The sequence below is a fragment of the Canis lupus genome, chromosome 1 (assembly GCF_048164855.1).
Source record: "Canis lupus baileyi chromosome 1, mCanLup2.hap1, whole genome shotgun sequence".
Taxonomy (NCBI): domain Eukaryota; kingdom Metazoa; phylum Chordata; class Mammalia; order Carnivora; family Canidae; genus Canis; species Canis lupus.
The window spans coordinates 100,898,949-100,918,587 of NC_132838.1; the positions used below are offsets into that span (position 1 = coordinate 100,898,949).

Consider the following 19,639-nt stretch of genomic DNA (forward strand, 5'->3'; position numbering starts at 1 on the left):
GGCGCTGGCGAAGCTCTTTCTTTTGTCGCTTGCGGAGCACAGACGGCCGGCCGCCGAGCTGAGAGCGACGCTGGGCGTCGCTGTCACCCAGGGAACACGGCGAAACCCCGACACGCGGCGGGTCCGGGTCGCCTGCAGGACGCGTCCGCCAGGGGTCGCTGTCGCCCAGGGAAGGCGGCGGCGGGGGCGGTGGGTCCCAGGTCGCTCCGCAGGACAAGCCCTTCGGGGGTCACTGTCACCTAGGGTAAGTACCAGGCGCGGCGACACCCCGAGACGGGGCGGGTCGACGGTCGCCCTGCAGGACGAGCCCTTTGGGGGTCGCGGTCACCCGGGGTAAGCGCCAGGCGCGGCGATACCCCGAGACGCGGCGGGTCCAGGTCGCCTGCAGGACGGGTACGCCAGGGGTCGCTGTCGCCCGGGGAACTCGGAGGCAGGGGTGGCGGGGCCCGGTCGCTCCGCAGGACGAACCCTTCGGGGGGTCGCTGTCACTTGGGGAACGCGGCAGGTGTGGCGACACCAGGCAAACGCGGCAGGTCTTGAGTCGCCAGCAGGACGAGCCCTTCGGGGGGTTGCTTTCACCCGGGGAACGCGGCAGCGGGGGCAGTGGGTCCCGGGTCGCTCCCCAGGATGAGCCCTTCGGGGGTCGCTGTCACTTGAGGAACGTGGCAGATGCAGCGACACCCGGAGACGCAGCGGGTCCTGGGCCGCCCCGCAGCACGAGCCCTTCGGAGGCCACTATCACTTGGGGTAAGCGATAGGTGCGGCGACACCCGCGGGACGCAGCGGGGGTAGTGGGTCCCTGGGTCGCTCCCAGGACGAGCCCTTCGGAGGTCGCGATCACCCGGGGTAAGCACCAGGCGCCGCGACAACCCCCAAGACGCGGCGGGTCCGGGTCGCCTGCAGGACAAGTCCGCCAGGGGTCGCTGTCGCCCGGGGAACTCGGCGGCGGGGGTGGCGGGTCCCGGGTCGTTCTGCAGGAAGAGTCAGCCGAGGGTCGCTGTCACTCGGGGAACGGGGCATGTGCAGCGACACCAGGGAAGCGAGGCGGGTCTTGGGTCTCCTGCAGGACGAACCCTTCAGGGGGTCACTGTCTCCAGGGGTAAGCGGCGGGCGGGGCGACACCCAGAGAACGCGGCGGAGGTGGTGGGTCCCGGGTCTCCTGCAGTACGAGCCCTTCGGGGGTCACTGGCAGCGGAGGGCGCGGCAGGGGTGGCGGGGCCCGGGTCTCCTGCAGGACGAGCCCTTCGGGGGTCGCTGGCACCGGGGGACGCGGCGGGGGTGGCGGGGCCCTGGTGGTCTGCTGGAAGAGCTTTTCGGGGGGTCTGTCGCGCGGGGGACACGGGGGGGGGCGGGTGGCCAGCAGGACGAGTCCGCCGGGGGTCGCTGTCGCGCGGGGCGCGCGTCCGCTCACTGCGCAGTGTGCAGTTTCTGGTGGTCGAGGAGGTGGACCATCCAGGGGAAGGCCTTCCCGCAGACGCCGCACTCGAAGGGCCGCTCTCCTCCAGCGGCCGCCCCGCGCCGGTCTCCGTCCGCGTCCTGAGCCTGCCCCGCCGCTTCCAAGGGGCCGGCCTCCCCTGGCCCCTCGCCCCCGCCGCGCCGGGGCTTCTTGCGCGGCGGCTGCAGCAGGTGGATCTTCCGGTGCTCCCCCAGGACGGAAGCGTGCAGAAAGGCCTTGCCGCACTCGGGGCACGGGAAGGGCCCCTCTTCCAGGTGGCGCTTCTGGTGCTCGATGAAGTGAGTGACCCAGGTGAAGACCTCCCCGCACTCGGCACACGCGAAGGGCCGCGTCCCTGAGGGGACTTGGGTCGCTGCTGGGCTCCCCGAGGAGGGGGCAGCAGCCGGTTGTCCCGCTTCTCCAGGGGAGGCTTTGGTGTCTTTGAGTAAGGGTAGGCGAGTGCTGCCGACATCGCGGTCCCCAAGTCTCTTTGGGGGACTCGTGCTCTGAGCACCTGGGAGGATGGGGTCTGCAACCAGGCTGGGCTGAGGGCTCAGGTGCAGGGGCCCCTCTGGTGCAGGCCCTTGGCCTCTGGTGCCCTTAAGCACAGCGTCCTTGGGGGTAGCCCCTGCCTGCCTTACACCCTCTTCTGAAGCCTGAGGTGTGTCCTGGGCCAGCCTGGGGAGGGAGTGTCTGTTCCTCAGGGCTCTGTCCCCAGTCTGCCCACAGGGAGGTTCATCCCAGACGCTAGGCTTCAGAGGCGAGCAGCCCAGGCCTGGGGAGGGTGAGGGAGAAGCGTTAATTGTTAGGGAGAGGGCAGGGACCAGGCCACACCCTGGGCACCTCCCTGCCCCTTCTCCCCCCAGGGACACACAGAAGAACAGACAGCCAGCTGCCTGTACTTAGTAGAGCCTTAGTGCCCTCAATGCTTTCCTCTACTAAGATAAAGGGTAAGTGGGGTTGGGGGGCAGATCCCACACCCCAGACCCCCTTGTCCTCACCTGGGCAGGCAGCTGAGGGGACCCCATGCTGCAGCATCTTCTGTGTGTCTGCCTTCATGCTAGGAGGCCGAAGCCCTGGTCAAGGGGTGGAAACGTTTGAGTGGCTGCTGCAGAACGGGGTGGGGGTGGGGGTGATATCAGTCCCCACTTTGGTGGGCCCAGTTTCTGGGGGAAGGTACAGAGTTCATCACCAAAGCCCCCCCAACACTGCCATCAGCAAAGTCTAAACCTTCCCAGCCCTTAGGATTGCTGTAGGACCCAAACACTCACCGAGTGAGCCCAGGGTGCAGGATGCCTCCGCCCCCGCCCTGGTGTGGGGACTTCGCTGGGGCTGGGCAGGCTGCGGCCACTCGCCCTCCTGGGGGAGCCCCAGCTCCGATGCCTGGAATGGCAAACACAGTCCCGCTCAGCAACTGCCCCACACCGCCCAGGGCTTGGAGCAACCACCAGAGGGCCATCCACCCGGTGCCACCAGAGCAGAGGGACAGCATTGCTTCCTTTAGAAAATCCAGGAATAGCAAAACTAAAGCCACTGCTCCCCCACAAAAAGGTGCCAAAAAAAAAAAAAGCCACCAAACCAATGAACAGTATTTAGTAAGAGTTTATTGTGCATATAAAAATAGTCTATGAACTGGGAGCTTTCAAATCCAAGACTGCTATGAAGCCTGGATGACCGTTACTACAGAGGGAGTTTCCAGACAGCAGGGGCTGGCTCAGTGATTATCTTACACTGTGTTTAGGAAGGTGATTTAAGTTTCTTTACTGATCATTTCCTTGAGGCTTTTGCATGAGGTGCCCCAGGTTATGTTCCACTTGTTTTGCAGAACACACTAAATGAAGTCTCACTTATGTGGTACGTGGTTTTGTCAGCTCAGGGAATGTTCAAATCTGGTCTCTATTTTGTATTTAATTTTAACACCCAAATGCACATTCCCAGTGGGCTGTAACTAGGACTGGAGAAATAATTCAAGGGCCCCCCTGTGCAAAATGAAAATGCAAGTCCTCTTTGTGATGGTTAATTCTAGAAGTCAATGTGACTGAGCTAAGGGATGGCCCAGTAGCTGGTAAAGTTTCATTTCTGGTATCTGTGGGGGTGTCTCCAGGGAAGACTAGCATTTATACCGGCAGTCTGAGTAAAGATCATCCTTACCAATGTGGGTGGGCATCACCCAATCTGTGGAGGGCCCAAGTTGAACACAAAGTCAGAAAGGTGCATTTGTGCTCTGCTTGAACTGGGACAGGCACCTTCAGCCCTCAGACATTGGACCCCTCTTGATTCTTGGGCTTTGGACTTGGACTGAGACTGAGATTCCTGTGGTCTTTAGACCTTTGGTCTTGAGATGGAGCTCCCTGACCTGGAGACAGCTTTTTGGTGTTCTCTAGCTTGCAGACAGCAAATCAGGGGCTCCTTGACCTCCATAATCATGTGAGCTAGTTCCTTTTAATACGTCTCTCTCTATATGTCTATATAAATCCTACTGATTTTGTTTCCGTGGAAAGCCCTGAATAGTACATCCTTACTTGAATACCACTGATGATTTTACAGCAACAAGAGAGCACTGGGCCCTATGTAAGGACTGAGGTCAATATCACTTGTGAGGTTCTGAACTGCCCCTCACAGCTGCATTGTCCCTAAGAACAAGCCCCCCAGAAGGTGATGAGCAGTGGGGGGGGGGGGCTCCAGGTCTCACTGGTCATCAAAGTGTGACCATGACAATGGAGGGTGGAGGGGTTGAGAGGGGAGGCTCTGGACCTGTGCGTGTATGTTTGTGTGTGTGGGTGGTGAGGGGCATGTTAATTCCCCTGACTTGGAAGCATGGGCCACCATCCAGAGACGTCTGAAAATTACAAACACACTCGGGCCAGGCACAGAAACCAGGACATTTCTGAGCCTTCTCTATAGCTCCAAATACAAAAAATATCCCCCAAAGTCCTTTTGACCAGGGCTCTGATCATTCCAGGCACAGTGCAGGGCAGTGAGTGGGATGTGGGGACCCACATCTGTCATCTAACCAGCCAAGAAAAAGAAAAGAAGAACAATGGGAAATGTGAATGCCAACCAGCCATTTACTGCTGATGAGGGATTACTGTTAATGATTTTAGTTGAGGCAGTAGAGCTGGGTTGATGTCTAAAAAAAGAGTGTTGGTGGTTTGCCAGGGGTGTTTGGGTGTGTGGGTGTGGCTATAATAGATGAAGGGGTCAAAAGGTACAAACCTCCCGTTGTCAAACAAGTAAGTCCTAGGCCTATAATGTACTGCTTAGAAACTATAGTTAATAATACTGTATTGTGTATTTAAAAGTTGCTGAGGGAGCAAATGTTACAATTCTCATCACAAGAAAAAATATTTGTAACTCTAGATGTTAAGTAGACTTACTGTAGTTGATCATTTCACAATATATACATATATTGAATCATTATGTTATATACCTAACATAATGTTCCACATCAATTATATCTCAATAAAAAAATAAAAATAAAAACATAGATATAATTGGGGGGGAAAAGTCCTTGAAGGCCAAGCTTTACTTGCAATGCATGGAAATGGCGAGTGAGCATATCTGTGATTTCTAAGGGGAGAGTCCAGGATGGAAGAGAGCTTTCCATCAACAAACCTGGCTATGTGTCAAGCACTTATGGCCCATCTGGGGCTGACTTTATCATGTGCCAGAAACAGTGCCCAGGGCCCATGAAACTTTTTGGAGAAAGGAGTTTCTTGCAATAATGTTTTAATGTCTTTTAAAATCAGCCAGAAAAAAAATGAATATAGTGATTACTCCAGCCTGGAATATGTTCATCTTTATACCAAATGGTCATAAAATATAACTTACTATTTTGTGGAAGCTCATGAGTATAACTTTGATATAATTCTTATGGGACAAAAATTCTTAGGGCCCACAGAAGTCCTACTACAACCCTGGGTCCATTAGTCTATTCTCTCTACTTTGGTGTATGTAGTGTACTAGTTTCCCGTGGCTGCTATAGCAAATCATGAGAAACTTAGTGGCTGAAAATCCAAATTTCTCTTATAGCTCTGAAGCCTAGAAGTCTGTAATAAATTTCTCTGAGCTAAAGTTAGTGTCCACCAAGGCTCATTCCTTCTGAAGGCTCCATGGGAGAATTTGTTTCCTGGGCTTTTCTCAGCTTCTAGACACACCCATATTCTTTTTTTTTTTTTAATAATAAATTTATTTTTTTATTGGTGTTCGACACACCCATATTCTTTGCCTTTTGGCCCTTCCTCCATCTTTACTGCCTCTGTGCCCAGGTCACTGTCCTGCCTTGTGTATTAAACCTCCCTCTACCTCCCTCTTATAAGGACTCTCGTGATTACATCTGGAATCCAATCAGATAAACCAGGGTAATTTTTTCTCATGTTCCTACCTTAAGTACACCTGCAAAAAGCTCCTTTTTCCACCTAAGGTAACATTCCCAGGTTCTAGGGATGAGGACAGGAACGTTTGGTGGGGCAAAGGGGGGTGGTGGGAGCATTATTCAGCCTACCACATGGTGTGTGTTTGGTTTTCCACAATAAAAATTTTTATAAGAAGATATTTCCTCTTGCAAGCCTAAAACAAGATAATTAAGAATAACTTTTTTTTTTCTCCCAGCCATAGCAGGACAGAGATAGAGAAATTCATGCAGGTGAATTCAAGGATGGAGGTGATCTGCTGTTGATAGCAACAAAGGTATACGGGTGTTTCTTTGGTGGGATGAGCTCTTCTGCAGAGCAGTGGGTGTATTATCTTTTGTCTCATGTTTTTGTCTTTTTTTCTGTTGTTATTAATTAAGTAAAGAATGAAAATGGCCTCCAGGCAGAACATAGTAGCCAGAGAAGAAACAGAATACAAACTAGTGGGTCTTTCAAAAACTGGCCATGCAAATCAGAAAACCTCAAAATGATACCAGACCCCAGCATCATAAGGAGGGGTGGTCTCTGGGGACAAAGAACGGACTAGACTTTGGCTTGATGGAAAATATTATCACTTTTTAGTAGTTCCTTCATTTTTCTTAATTTTAATTATATAAGAGTGTGTGTGTGTGTGAGTGCGTTCATGTCCAGGTCTGTGAATTTTAGCACATATATAGATTCGTGAAACTACTATCACAATTAGGACCAGAATGGTTCCACCACCCAGGGAAAACTCTTTCATGCTACCTCTGTCTACTCACATTCTCCCTCTGCCCAGAACTCTTGCCTGGAAACCACTGATCTATTCTCTGTGGCCATCATTTTGTCTTTTTAAGAATGTCATATAAATGGGATTTCATAGCATGTACCTTTTGAGATTAACTGTTTTGACAGCACAGTGCCCTTCAGATCCATCCAAGTTGTGTGTGAATCAAGAGTTTCTTCCATGATATTGCTGGGTAGTATTCCATGGTGTGCAGGATAAATGATTGTTTATCCAATCACACAGGTATGTGGCTTGTTTCCAGTTTTGGGCTACTACAAACAAAGCTGCTATGAATATTTGTGTACAGGTTTTTGTAGGAACATAAATGTTTGTTTCATCTGGGTAAACATCCAATCCCAGAAGTGGGATTGCTAGGTCATACATCATGTTTATACTTAACTTTGTAAGAAACAACCAAACCATTTTCTAAATAGATTTTACCACTTTGCATTCATATCAGCAATGAAACAGTTCCAGTTTTTCCACACCCTTGCCAGCACGTGGTGCTGTCCCTCTTTCTACTTTTAGCCATTGCAGTAGGTGTGCAGTGATATCTCATCATGGTTTTAATTTGCATTTCCCTGATGGCTAGTGATCTTCAGCATCTTTCCATGTGTTCATTGTAAAATTCCCATTTTTAAAAGGGAAGCACATGCCTCCTGTCCTTATGCTCTCTGAGCATGGACATAGAAAATAAAAGGAAGCCACAGATGTTTTGAGGTTACTCGCATGGGAGGGGAAGATGGCAGTATAGGTCATGAGGAAGGCCACACGACCCCAACTGAGAGGTAGGATGTCTCAAGGACACCCAGACTGACAGTGATGTGCAGGGGATGAAGATCCTGACAGGGGTTTAGAGTTGGGGGTTAAACATTCGAGAGAGTGGAAAATTAGTGGGAGACAGAGGGGCCTGTGGTCTGAAGAAGGGGGAGGTCACAGAGGTGATGGGAGGTGAGAACAAGGTGCTGTGAATCTACTTGATGCCAGAGGGAAGGGAATGTGGTTTGGTTTTTGTTTATTTTGTGTTTTGCCTGTTAACAAATCTGTTTTAATCACTCCAGTCCCTGCTGCGGGCCTTTCCCCATCACTCTGTGAGCTCTAGCCATACCAAGTTTCCCTTGGTCCTTGACATAAACCATGATCCCCTCTCACTTGGGCCCTTTGCAAAAACAGATCTTGCTGTTGGGGATGCCCTCTTGGAGTCTTTCCCAGCCTCTCCAAGAATCCACAGTGTTCTCAGGTACAACACTACTACATATACTAATACTACGGATGGGATCTGAGCCAGGACACCCAAGCTTCTGTGTGGTAGCACCTGGAGTGGCAGCACTGGAAATCTTTTGATATACTCAGCATGCAGTTGTGGATTATATACGAGGATGGGGACCTCAGCATCTGGCTGCTGACTGATAAAGGACTGGCAGATGACCTGGGTGGAGGGAGATGAAGATGATGTCTAGGGGGTCTGCAGCAGATCACAGCCCTACTAACTGTATTTTGCCCAGCACTGAGCTGCAGCAAATTTTGGGATTTGTGGGATAGGTTGGAGGTGTGGAGTTCAGGCTTCCTGGGAATTTGGGGGAGAGCCTTGCACAGAGCTTGGATGGGATGTCCTTCAACCTGTCACAGCACTGATGTTCATGGTGCCCCAGGGATGTAGGAGCATGGAGCCAGGGGCCCTGGGCTCACCTGGGATGGGTCTTTCTGGGACCTCAGGCTCTTCCCGTCTTCCTCCTCGCTGATGCTCCTGTCCTGGTGGTCGGTGAGAGATACCAGAACTGGGCGGGAGAAAGGGATGGTGAGAGGCCTGTGTGACTCAGAGCCCCCAAATCCCCAGATTTCCTGCACAAGGAGGATAACACATCCCAGGAGCATCTCTGAAGAACCCCAGTAAGGCCAAGGCAAGAGCAATAGTATGCCACTGCCTTTATCTTCCAACAAGCTTCTAACTGCAGCCCCATCCTCCTGATCCAGACCTTTCCATGGCTGCCAGGCATGAGGCCATGGTAACATAAGAGGCAGCTGAGGACAGATCTTCTCACCTAACACTCTACGCCCATTTGTGCCCCTGAGAGGCCCATGAGGACATTTCCTGCAGCACTGATTAACTCGGAAAGCCTGGACAGGGGTCTCATCCCACAACTGGAATCTTCCTGAAGTGGAATGCAGTCAGGTAGCAAAGATGGTTGAAGCAAGGCCCCATGGATCTACCACAGAACATATTGTAGGGGGACAAAAGCCAGGGCAGGATAGCAGTTACAAAGGCACACCATTTATAGATTTAGGACATGGGAAACAGAGCCATACACTGTTACAAAATAAGAGGGAAAAGGACAAACATGCACATGCAATGAGAAATTCAAGGCCTTTCCCCTCTCTGGGGCAGCAGGGAGAGCAAGAGGAATGTGGAGGAGACCTGCACTGTTGACCCAGTGAACTCCACAGTGTGTCATTTCTCTAAATAACCTAAAGCTGCCTTTCAGGAGGTTAGGCTCTGAGATGGCTTCATGGAAGTTATATGCATGTTCATTATAATATTTTCCATACACTTTTATAGGCTGAAAAAGTGTCATATAAAAAGCAAACAGTTGCTTTGGAAGGCACTTTGACAGTTCCTCAAAAAGTTATATGTTGAGTTACCATATGACTCAGCACTTCGCCTCCTTAGGTGTTCCCAAGAGTAATGAAAACACATCCACACAAATATATGTATGTGAACGTTCATAGCATTGTTCATCATAGCCAAAAAGTGGAAACCCAAAGGTCCATCAAATGAAGAATGAAGGAACAACCTGGTATATCCATACAATGGAATATATTTCAGCCATAAAAAGAATGAAGTACTGATAGATTTTATAACATAGATGAACCTTGAGAACCTTATGCTAAGTGAGAGAAGCCAGACACAAAAGGCCACATATGACTTCATTTATATGAAATGTACAGAACAGGCAAATCCATAAAGACAAAAAGTAGATTAGTGATCTGGGGGAAAGCTACAGGGGCTGGGGGAGAGAGGAGAATGGGGAGTGACTGCTAATGGTCTGAGGTTTCCTTTTGTGGTGAACAAAATGTTCAGGAATTAGGTGGTGATGATGGTTGCACAACTCTGTGAATATACTAAAAATCACTGAATTGTATATTTTTAAATGGGTGAATTATATGGTATGGGAACTATGTTTCAATAACATTATTTTTAAAAGCAAACAGGAAGGTAACATCACCAAAAATGGCAGAGTAGGGAGCTCTCAAAATCAATATCTCTACTGAAACAACAATTAGCCAGCCTTTATCTCTGAAAAAATTTTTAGAGATAACTTTTGGGAACTTGAATCTAATAAAAAAAACAAAAAAACAAAAAAACAAGAACTTACAAGGAGGAGGGAATGCTTAATGAAAAAAGAAGCTATTAAATTTCAACCAGAAGGTGTTGTGGCATTTTTACTTACCTGCCTACCAGCCCCATTCCACAGGTAGGAGGGGCTGTGTGGATGACAGTCCATGGAACTGGTATGGCTTGCTGAAGCCACAGGGGGCAGATCTTGTTCCCAAAGCATTACATTTGCGTGTTTGTCTGGTGACCTGTCTGGTGACTCCCTGAAGGATTGGTTCAGGGGTTTACCTTTGTTATGCCCTCTCAGAACCTTCAGGACTGGAGTGGCCTCCAGAGCAGCATTTGTCAAAAGCATTTAAAGGCATATACTATAAATAAATAAATAAATAAATAAATAAATAAATAAATAAATAAAGGCATATACTAGCCACAACCACCTGAAGCAGGGATAACAGATGGAGCAAGCAGCAGAGAGACCAAGAAGCCTAGGAAAGAAGAGGCTGGAGAAAGAGGTACATGTGGGAATAAGGGCTTTTACTGGGGAGTCTAGCAGGCCATGCATATAATCAGGGCTAAACACATAGTAGAAAACATGAAAAGTTCTCAAGCTTTCATCTCTGATTGATCTTTAGGCCCCCCTGTAACCCGGAAGTGAAGGCTCAGGAGAGTTGTATATGGAGAGGCTAAGCATTGAAGGAGTACCTCAATTCAGATCTAACCTACAAAGACGAGGAGAGTTTTGTTGGCTCCATGCATTTAAGGAAAGTTCTGGCATATCACTAGGTAGCCACTAAATTAATGAAACAGAAACTTTAGTGAGAACACAGAACAAAGAATGTAGTATTTACAAGAATAGTTTAGATAAGTTTCCAAAATAGGGCACCTGGGTGGCTCTGTTGGTTAAGCATCTGCCTTCTACTCAGGTCATGATCCTGGGGTCCTGGGATTGAGCCCTGCATCAGGCTTCCTTTTCAGCAGGGAGTCTGCTGCTCCCTCTCCCTCTCCCCCTCCCCACCGCATTTGTGTGCTCTCTTACTCTCTCTATCTCTCTTAAAGAGATAAGAGGGAGAGGGAGTGGGAGAAGCAGACTCACCACTGAGCAGAGAGCTTGATGTGGGGCTCAATCCGAGGACCCTGAGATCATGACCTAAGCCAAAGGCAGACACTTAACCAACTAAGCCACCCAGGCATCCCAATAAATAAAATGAAAGAAAGAAAGAAAGAAAGAAAGAAAGAAAGAAAGAAAGAAAGAAAGAAAGAAAAGAAAGGAAAGAAAAGAAAAGAAAGAAAGAAAAGAAAGAGGGATCCCTGGGTGGCGCAGCGGTTTGGCGCCTGCCTTTGGCCCAGGGCGCGATCCTGGAGACCCAGGATTGAATCCCACGTCGGGCTCTGGGTGCATGGAGCCTGCTTCTCCCTCTGCCTATGTCTCTGCCTCTCTCTCTCTCTCTGTGACTATCATAAATAAATAAAAATTTAAAAAGAAAAGAAAGAAAGAAAGAAAGAAAGAAAGAAAGAAAGAAAGAAAGAAAGAAAGAAAGAAAGAAAAGAAAAGAAAAGAAAGGAAGAAAGAAAAGTTTCCAAAATAAACAATTACAACCCACAGTAAGCAGCATAAACCAGCTCTGGGGAGGGAAGAGATCTGATCTCCAGAGTTATCACGTTATATTATCAAATATTAAAAATACCCAGTTCCCAACAACAAATTAAGAGGCATGCAAAGACCCAAGAAAGTATATCTCATTTACAGGAATAAGAAGAAATGAATGGAAATTGTCCATGAAGAAGCCCAGACACTGGACTTACTAGACAAAGATTTTAAATCAACTGTCTTAAATAACTTCAAAGAGCTAAAGGAATCCATGAACAAAGAGCTATAAAAAATCAGGAGAATGATGTTCTCAACAAATAAAGAAGGGCAGCCCAAGTGGCTCAGGAGTTTAGTGCCACCTTCAGCCCAGGGCATGATCCTGATCAAGTCCCTCATCGGGCTTCCTGCATGGAGCCTGCTTCTCCCTCTGCCTATGTCTCTGCCTCTCTCTGTGTCTCTAATGAATGAATTTTAAAAAATTAAAAAAAAAAATAAAGGATATCAAAGAGAAATTATATAAAGGAACCAAATAGAAATTATGGAGCAGAGAAGTTCAATAACTAAAATGAAAAATTTGCTAGAGGGGTTTAACCTCAGATTTAAACTGGCAGAGAAAAGGATCAGTAAGTTTGAAGATAGGTCAATTAAAATTATAGTCTGCAGAGTAGAAGAAAAATGAACAGGGCCTAAGGTATTTGTGGGATACATAAAATCCACCAACAGACATATAATGGGAATTCCAAAAGGAGAAGACAGAGACAAAATATTTGAAAAAAAAAACAATGGTTGGAAACTTCCTAAAATACATGAAATATTTGAATCTACACATTCAAAGAAGCTGAACAAACTCTCAATAAGATGAACTCAAAGAGATCCACACTGAGACACACTATAATCAAACTGTCATGTGGTTCAACACATCAAAATCAAGCTACGTGATGCACCATATTAATAGACCACATGATCATCTCAATTGACAGAAAAACCATTTGTTGTAATCTAATGCCCTCTAATGGTAAAAATATCATAATTATGAGGGACTGAAAACTTACTTCCAATAAAGAATAAGGCAAGGATGTTTGCTTTTACCACTTCTATTCAACGTTGTACTGGAAGTTCTAGCAAGAGCAAGTAGGCAAGAGAAAAAAAGTCATCTAAATTGGAAAGGAAGATGAGATTGTGAGTTCGAGCCCCACCTTGGGGGTAGAGATTACCTGAAAATAAAATCTGTTAAAAAATAAATAAATTGGAAAGGAAAAAGAAAAATTATCCCTATTCACAGATGTCATGAGCTAATAAGTGAATTTAGCAAAGTTACAGGGTACAATATCAACACATAAAAATTAGTTGTGTTTCTACAACATCAATGAACAACCCGAAAAGGAAGCACAAAAGATTTCATTTACAATGAAAGAATCAATTTTACTTACAGAATCAAAAAGAATAAGATACTTAGGAATAAATTTAGCCTGAGAGATACAAGACTTGTACACTGAAAACTGGAAAACTATTACTGAAAGGTGTTAAAGAAAAATTTTAAAAATAACATTATTATTAACTATTGTTATTAATAAATACATTGTGTTCATGGAGTGGAAGACTTAATATCATTAAGATGGCAACACTCTTAGTGATCTACAGGTCCAATGCAATCCCTATGAAAAGCCATTTTCTCTTCTTTTTGCAGAAATGGAAAAGCTTGTCCTAAAATTTATATGGAATTTCAAGGGACCCAGAAGAGCCCAAACAATCCTAAAATAGGACAGAGTTGGAAGACACATATGCCCTGATTTCAAAACTTACTACAGAGCTACAGTGCTGGCATAAAAATAGACATATAGAATGGGAAAGAATTGAGAGTCCTGAACTAAGCCCATATATATGCATGGCCAAATACCAGAACCATTCAGTAGGGGAAAGAAGGGTGTTTTCAACAGTGGTGATGGGACAATTGGTAAGCCACATGCAAAAGAATAAAGTTGCACCCTTAGTTTGTACAGTATACCCAACTAGTGCCTGCTAGTTGCCAAACACCCAACCTTGGTTCTTCCTGCTAATTCTGTTCACCCACCCCTTCCCTTCTGTGTTGGCTGTGCACCCACTAGGTATCTGGTACTACCCACTGTCCAGAAACCATGGAAGGTGGATGCAGAACTCTTGCTCTGCAAGAAGTTTATGTGAAGTTCATATAAACTAGGACAGAGAACAGACATGCAAGGAAAGGATAAACGCTATAAATATCACAGAGGGGTGAGGACCCTGGAGAACACAAGTAGGGTCCTGTGTGGTAGCCTCTCAGAGGATATGGATGTCTGAGCCAGGTCTAGATGATAAGCTGGCTACCCCTGCACCCAGTGAGGGCCAAGGCTGCAGGGCTATAGGGAGGTGAGGCCCTGGAGGCAGATGATAAAGGTACACAGCCAGGACAGGGATCCACTGCAGGGCTGGCATGGGAGGAGCTGACCCTCTGCTGCTGTGTGGTTAGAGGATAGGATGATGAGTGTGGGAAGAGAAGAGAGCTGAGCCTAACAACCTTTTGATTGCTGAGGCATCCATTTCAAAGACCTCCATCTGGAATAAACAATTTCTGCTGTATGACACAGCTACTCACACACACACACACACACACACACACACGAAAAAAAAAAAAACAACAGATAAGGGGATCCCTGGGTGGCCCAGCGGTTTAGCACCTGCCTTCGGCCCAGGGGCATGATCCTGGAGTCCTGGGATCGAGTCCCACATCAGGCTCCCTGCATGGAGCCTGCTTCTCCCTCTGCCTGTGTCTCTGCCTCTCTCTCTCTCTTTCTGTGTCTTTTATGAATAAATAAATAAAATCTTAAAAAAAAAAGATAAGGAATTGGGCTGCCCCCACTCATGGAGGTCCCTCATTCAGGAAGCCTTGGGTGGTCTTGATAACTGACAGTTTGGGTGACCGAATTCTCCCTTCTCACATCCTAATTTCCACTCTTCTGCTTTAAGTTAGCCAATAAAGAGTATACCTCGGAGACCGTAGTCAGGACCAATAAAGGTAGAGCCCCAGGTGTACACTCTCTCTCCCAGTACTCTCCCTCTTGTGCCCAAGAGCATCACTATCAATAAATAGGCTGTAGTGATCACAACACTCCTTGGCACCCAGGTTCAATGCTGGGCCGGAGGGAGGGATATATCATGGACTAAGAGACCTATTCAGTTTTTTTCCCAGACACCAGCCATCAGGGACTTCCAAGTGGAAATATTGGGTCTATCTTCCCCCTGCGCTTGCACCATAGTGACTCCAGAGGGCCACCCAGAAAAGAAGAGAGCCAGGCTCCTGCTGGATTCTATCTGGGCTTCAGGCACCCGGCCCACAGCCCTGCTCTAGCCAAGCCCCAGGCTTCCTTCCCTCAGTGCACATCTCATCCTACCCCTTCCCACTCCTCACCCCCTGGGAGCTTTCCTTCCCGAGGAATGAAGCCCAATCTTGAGGGAGCAGCATGCAGATGCCTCCTGCTTGTGTCCCTGACTTCCAGGCATTCATGTGAGAGGTAGAGATGCCTCATCAGGTCCAGTCACCTGCTGCTCCAACTGCCTCACTGTCCACAGGACCACAAGTTGGCCCAATGTAAAACACGTACAAGATCCCTTTGCTAAAAAATGATAGGGAACCTCAAGATGGCAACAGTGAAGCATTAATGCCAGCCTGGGCCTCCTAACTTGAGGCCCTAGGGTGTGCATGGGTCCACCAAGGGCCAGATGTAAAAACTTGTGGGCCCCTTAGTCCCTGGAACAGTGAGTTCCAAGAGCCACTTTATCTGCCTTGCACGTCTTCATGATTCCACAGGAACCTGGGAACAAGACTCCATGATGCCATCCAGTGCCTTCCAACTTGGACAATGCTCTTGCCTTTGCAAAATGTGACATGCAAAACTTTCCTGGGCATGTTGGCCAGCTTCCCTGCGGGCAGTATGGAGACCTGAGAAAACTTTCTTTAGACTTCAAGGCTTTTCTGCAGCTAGGGCCTGAAGACATTCTGATCACAGCACCCAAGCCAGGCCCTGAGGGTTGACCTCCTACAGATGTTATGATGGGGGTCTGCACTTCTGTTGACATTACTAGGAGTGAGGGAGCCTGGGGAGATGGCAGTTCTACACAGGGTTACAGGGGCAAGAAGGCATGAGGACAGAGCCCCCGAAGGAGAGAGGGGAGCCAAAGTAGAGAGGCAGTGTCAGCTCTGCCTGCAGACCCTGAAGCTACACAAGACTCCTCTGTTGAGTTCTCACCAACACCTGTTCTGTGACAGCTGCAGACCCAGGCATGAGTACCCACAACTGGCCCCTGGGCCTCTGGGACTAGATGCAGGAGAGAAACGGGCAAGCTCTGGGATTTCTGGACAGGGCCTGGGGTGGGGGGCGTGGTCCACAGCACCTCATTTGGGGTCCTCCTGAGGGAGAGCAGACAAATGCAAAGCCACAGGCCAGATGGACACATGGTAAAATGGAGAAATCCTCAATTACCAACTGAGCGAGAGAAGTGAGGCAGACAGAGACGTGCAGCACAATGACATTTATGTACAACAAAAACACAGGTGTGTGAGAAGACAATGTGCACTGGCAGGACATGTGCAGGGAAGAGGTTTGCTCGGATGGCCTGGGCGCTGCTGATCGGGAGAGGGAACGGGACAGGAGCGGGTGTGTGTGGGGGGGGTGGGAGCAGGGCTGGGTGGATGCGACACTCTGAGTCCAAAAGGAAAAAGAAGCGCCATCCTGGGCACCGGGCCACGGAGTCACTGGCCAGAACCCAAACCCGGCATCTGCTCCCCCCAACCGGCAGCCACTCGCTCTTAGGGGTGAGGCCCGTCCCCTCACCTTCCTGCTGCGACATCTGTGTGAGGTCCTCCACCAGGCTAGCGGCCTCTCTGCAGGTGCGAGGACCCTGCGACTGCACCCAGGTCCTCATCTTGCTGGGCAGCGCACCCAGGAACTGCTCCAGCACCAGCAACTCCAGCATTTGCTCCTTGGAGTGCGCCTCAGGCCGCAGCCACTGGCGGCACAGCATCCAGAGCTGGCCCAGTGCACGGTGTGGCCCACCTGCCACGCGGTACTGGAACTGTCGGAAACGCAGGCGCCAGGCCTCAGCATCCCCGGGGCTGGCCAGCTGAGAAGCCCTGTCCTGCTCCCCCAGGGCTGAGGTCTGGGGACTCCTGGGGGAGGCAAGGGCTTTGGCCAATGGGAGCATCTCTCCGGCCTCAGAGGGCAAGCAGGCTGGATCCCAGGACAGTCCCAGCAGCTCCAAACACAGGTAGCAGCAGGCAGATGCAGTCAGCAGTCAGGGGCCTGCAGAGAGGGGCAGGCGCAAAGTGGCCACATCAGATGGTGGCCAACACCTTGCTCAGGACTCCCCTCAGCTCCCCACCTCCTTGCCCTGACCCCCAGTTACAAGTTGCTGACCTGAGCCCTCCCCATCTCATTCTGACCTAATCTTCCATATGACCCTCATGGGCTACATTGTGTTGAAGACGAGGAACTGGTCACCACAGAGTCTTACCCACTGTTCCCACCCATACTCCTCTCTGATGTTGATCCCAGCTCAGCTGTTACCACAGCAGGATGCCACCATGCTCTGGCTCAGGCTGTCACACTTATCTCATCTTCACTGTGCTGTCTTCATGACTCTTACCTGATCGGGAACAGATCTCATTTCCTTACTTAGCTTAGTGTACATCTCCCTCCTTCATTTATTTAGTCATTAACAGTTTCCTGAGCATCCAAGGGAATAGGATTCCTGCCTTGGTGGAGTAACCAGCACTGTCCAGCAGAACTTCCTATGGGGTCGGAAATGCTCTCCATCTATATCATCCAGTTTGGTAGCCACCGGCTGTATTATGTGGCTCCTGAGCACTTGAAATAAGGAACTAGACCCAGCCAGATATGCTATGTAATAGTGCAATAGAGGCCCTCTGCCTGGCTATGCTGTCTTTCTTGCCTTTTCTACCAAGTTAAGACTGAAGGAGGAGGTAGTTGAGGACAAGGGGGTAGAGACTTTAAAAGCAGAGGGAAAGTGGGAAGGGCAGTGGAAAAAAATAGCATTTTGTGCGTTTTCCAAGCTTCCTACGCTGAACATATAACTGAAGAAAATTTTGAAAATGTTAAAGTTGTAAAAATTAAAATGAGATTTTTTTCTATACTTGTACTCTGTGCTGATCCAGTAGTGAAGGTACAAACTGGCACGACCTTTCTGGAAAGCAAAGTGGCAGCTTGTATATCAAGATCATTCTGGAAGTTCGCATGCTGTGGAATTTATCTGCAATTGGGACAAAGATTTAGGCACCAAGAATCACAACAAAGGTGCCCAACAGTTAAGTTTGGTAAGATCAATTACCCTCCCATCACATGGTGAGAATTTGACTGCAAAATACACAGTAACATAACATGCGCAAGGGAAGCACACATGACATATGGATGATATGAGGTACAGGGGAAAGTGGGATGTGAAATGATATATGAGGGTCCCAAAAAGGGCCACTGGGAGAGGTCCAAGGTAGCCAGCCATATGCTATGTTCTTTATACTTCTCTTAATCTCCCCTAAATGGTATTTTGATCATGTGTGACCTTCAACATGAAAAAAAAAAAAAGAACAAAAACATTTAGGAAGGATTTTTAATGACATGGGAAATGCTTATGACAAGTGAAAAGTGGAGGAGTATTCCATGTGACTTTTTGCTTCTTGATCCTCTGGAGAACTTTTCATGTGCACGTGTGTGCGTTTTACAATCAGGAAGAAAGGAAAGGTGTACAAAAGCAGGGAGGGCGACTCACGAGGGCTGTGCCCTGCCAGCAGTCTTCCCGCCTGCTTCTTGATTCCGCTGGCCTGACTGGGCATTTACAAGCTCCTTCACTCCTGCTGAGACCACAGGCAAAAATACTCTTATGCTGTAGTAACACTTTCACATGTGTATTTCTGAAAAAGTAAAAGGGCTCGTTTGGCAGCTCCACGGATTCAAGCAGTCCTCGTGCTCTGGGATCTCAGACCTTACCCTTCTCTCCGGTGAGCAGGGAAGTGCGCCCCAGGCAGACTCCAGGGTGAAGAACTGCAGCCCCTCAGCACCCTCCAGGGTCCTGGGATGAAGTCTATGTGAGGAGAAGCTGAGATGATGGGGGGGATTTAGAAGGGGCCAAGGGGGACTCCTAGTTGAAGGCACCTAAGGCTACGGCGGTGTCTGAGGCCCAAGTTGGGGGAACGATGCCCTCCTGTGGGGTCTGGACCAAATGTGGACCCCTGGCTGATGAGGACGCCGGGAAGTTGTGTGTGTGTGTTGGGGGGACGGTAGGGCTTGAAGCCTACATGCCGTGGTTTCGGGGTTCTGGAGATCCATTCTGGGGGTAACCTGGATTGATGCTAGGGGGTCTCTGAGTGTCACTGGCAGGACTCAAAGCCACGTGGACAGGACAGGCTTACCTGCGGATGACACCGAGATGTGCCACTGACACTGGGTCAGGTTCTGGCGGCCGGATTGGGGCGGGGGGGGAGGCTGGGAAAGGCCTGGGGTGGGGTCTGGAGTCGAAAAGCGTGGGTGGAGAGGTTTCCTGCCACGGCTGACAGCGAGGGGAGATGCCGCCAAGCTGGACAGCGCGCCCGGGGCCCCTGCCCACCTCCACCTCAGTCCCCCCGCGTGGCCTGCGAGGCTCGCCCGTCTCCCTCATCCCCAGGGACCTTGGGGCCCCGCGACGGCTTCCCTGACCCGGCTCGGCCCCGCCGCTGGCCTCGGGATGCGCCTCCTGCCCGAGCCCGGATTCGTCTCCACCCGCGCTTCCTCTAACGCGATCCCGGCCAGCGCCCGTCGACTCTGGCGCCCTTGGCCCGCCCCCACGGTCTCTTCCCCCGGCCGGCCAAGCCCGACGAAGGCACTGACGGGCGAGGGACAAGCGACGGGACGGCGGGACGGCCGGACGGGCCGCGGCGGACTCACCGCGCGCGGGCTCCGCTCCGGCCAGGGCCGCTCCATCATGGCGGCGCCTCAGCAGGCGAGCGAGTCCAGCCGCTGCCGCGCGGACTACAACTCCCAGAACCCCGCGCGCCGCGGGAGTCCGCCATTGGCCCAGAGAGCCGCGCAGTGTCGCTCCG

At 49.6% G+C, this 19,639-nt stretch overlaps 1 protein-coding gene and 1 long non-coding RNA gene across 11 annotated transcripts; one reads left to right on the forward strand and one right to left on the reverse strand.

Annotated features, from left to right (window-relative positions):
* The first annotated feature begins 163 nt into the window (after nucleotides 1–163).
* Nucleotides 164–17,706, forward strand: LOC140630887 (uncharacterized). Its single transcript, XR_012028586.1, has 3 exons — nucleotides 164–244; nucleotides 6,047–6,124; nucleotides 15,359–17,706. It is a non-coding gene; the product is annotated as an uncharacterized lncRNA (long non-coding RNA).
* ZSCAN1 (zinc finger and SCAN domain containing 1) lies at nucleotides 2,497–19,636 on the reverse strand. Of its 10 annotated transcripts, XR_012028190.1 has the most exons (9): nucleotides 19,485–19,636; nucleotides 18,552–18,645; nucleotides 18,334–18,475; nucleotides 17,702–17,817; nucleotides 16,383–16,850; nucleotides 8,303–8,391; nucleotides 6,717–8,042; nucleotides 2,707–2,818; nucleotides 2,497–2,511 (listed from the first exon to the last, which is right to left on the reverse strand). XR_012028190.1 is itself a non-coding variant. In XM_072820722.1 (7 exons), exons 5-7 carry the CDS (start codon nucleotides 16,750–16,752, stop codon nucleotides 6,883–6,885), a joined length of 462 nt encoding a protein of 153 aa, XP_072676823.1. In that variant the 5' UTR covers nucleotides 16,753–16,850; nucleotides 17,702–17,817; nucleotides 18,334–18,475; nucleotides 18,552–18,645; nucleotides 19,485–19,636; the 3' UTR covers nucleotides 3,027–6,882. The 10 variants fall into 10 exon arrangements, 3 of the variants coding, with proteins under 3 accessions (XP_072676823.1, XP_072676655.1, XP_072676739.1); XM_072820722.1 differs by lacking the exons at nucleotides 2,497–2,511; nucleotides 2,707–2,818 and having other exon boundaries at nucleotides 3,027–6,885; XM_072820554.1 differs by lacking the exons at nucleotides 2,497–2,511; nucleotides 2,707–2,818 and having other exon boundaries at nucleotides 3,027–8,042.
* Nucleotides 19,637–19,639: the final 3 nt, after the last annotated feature.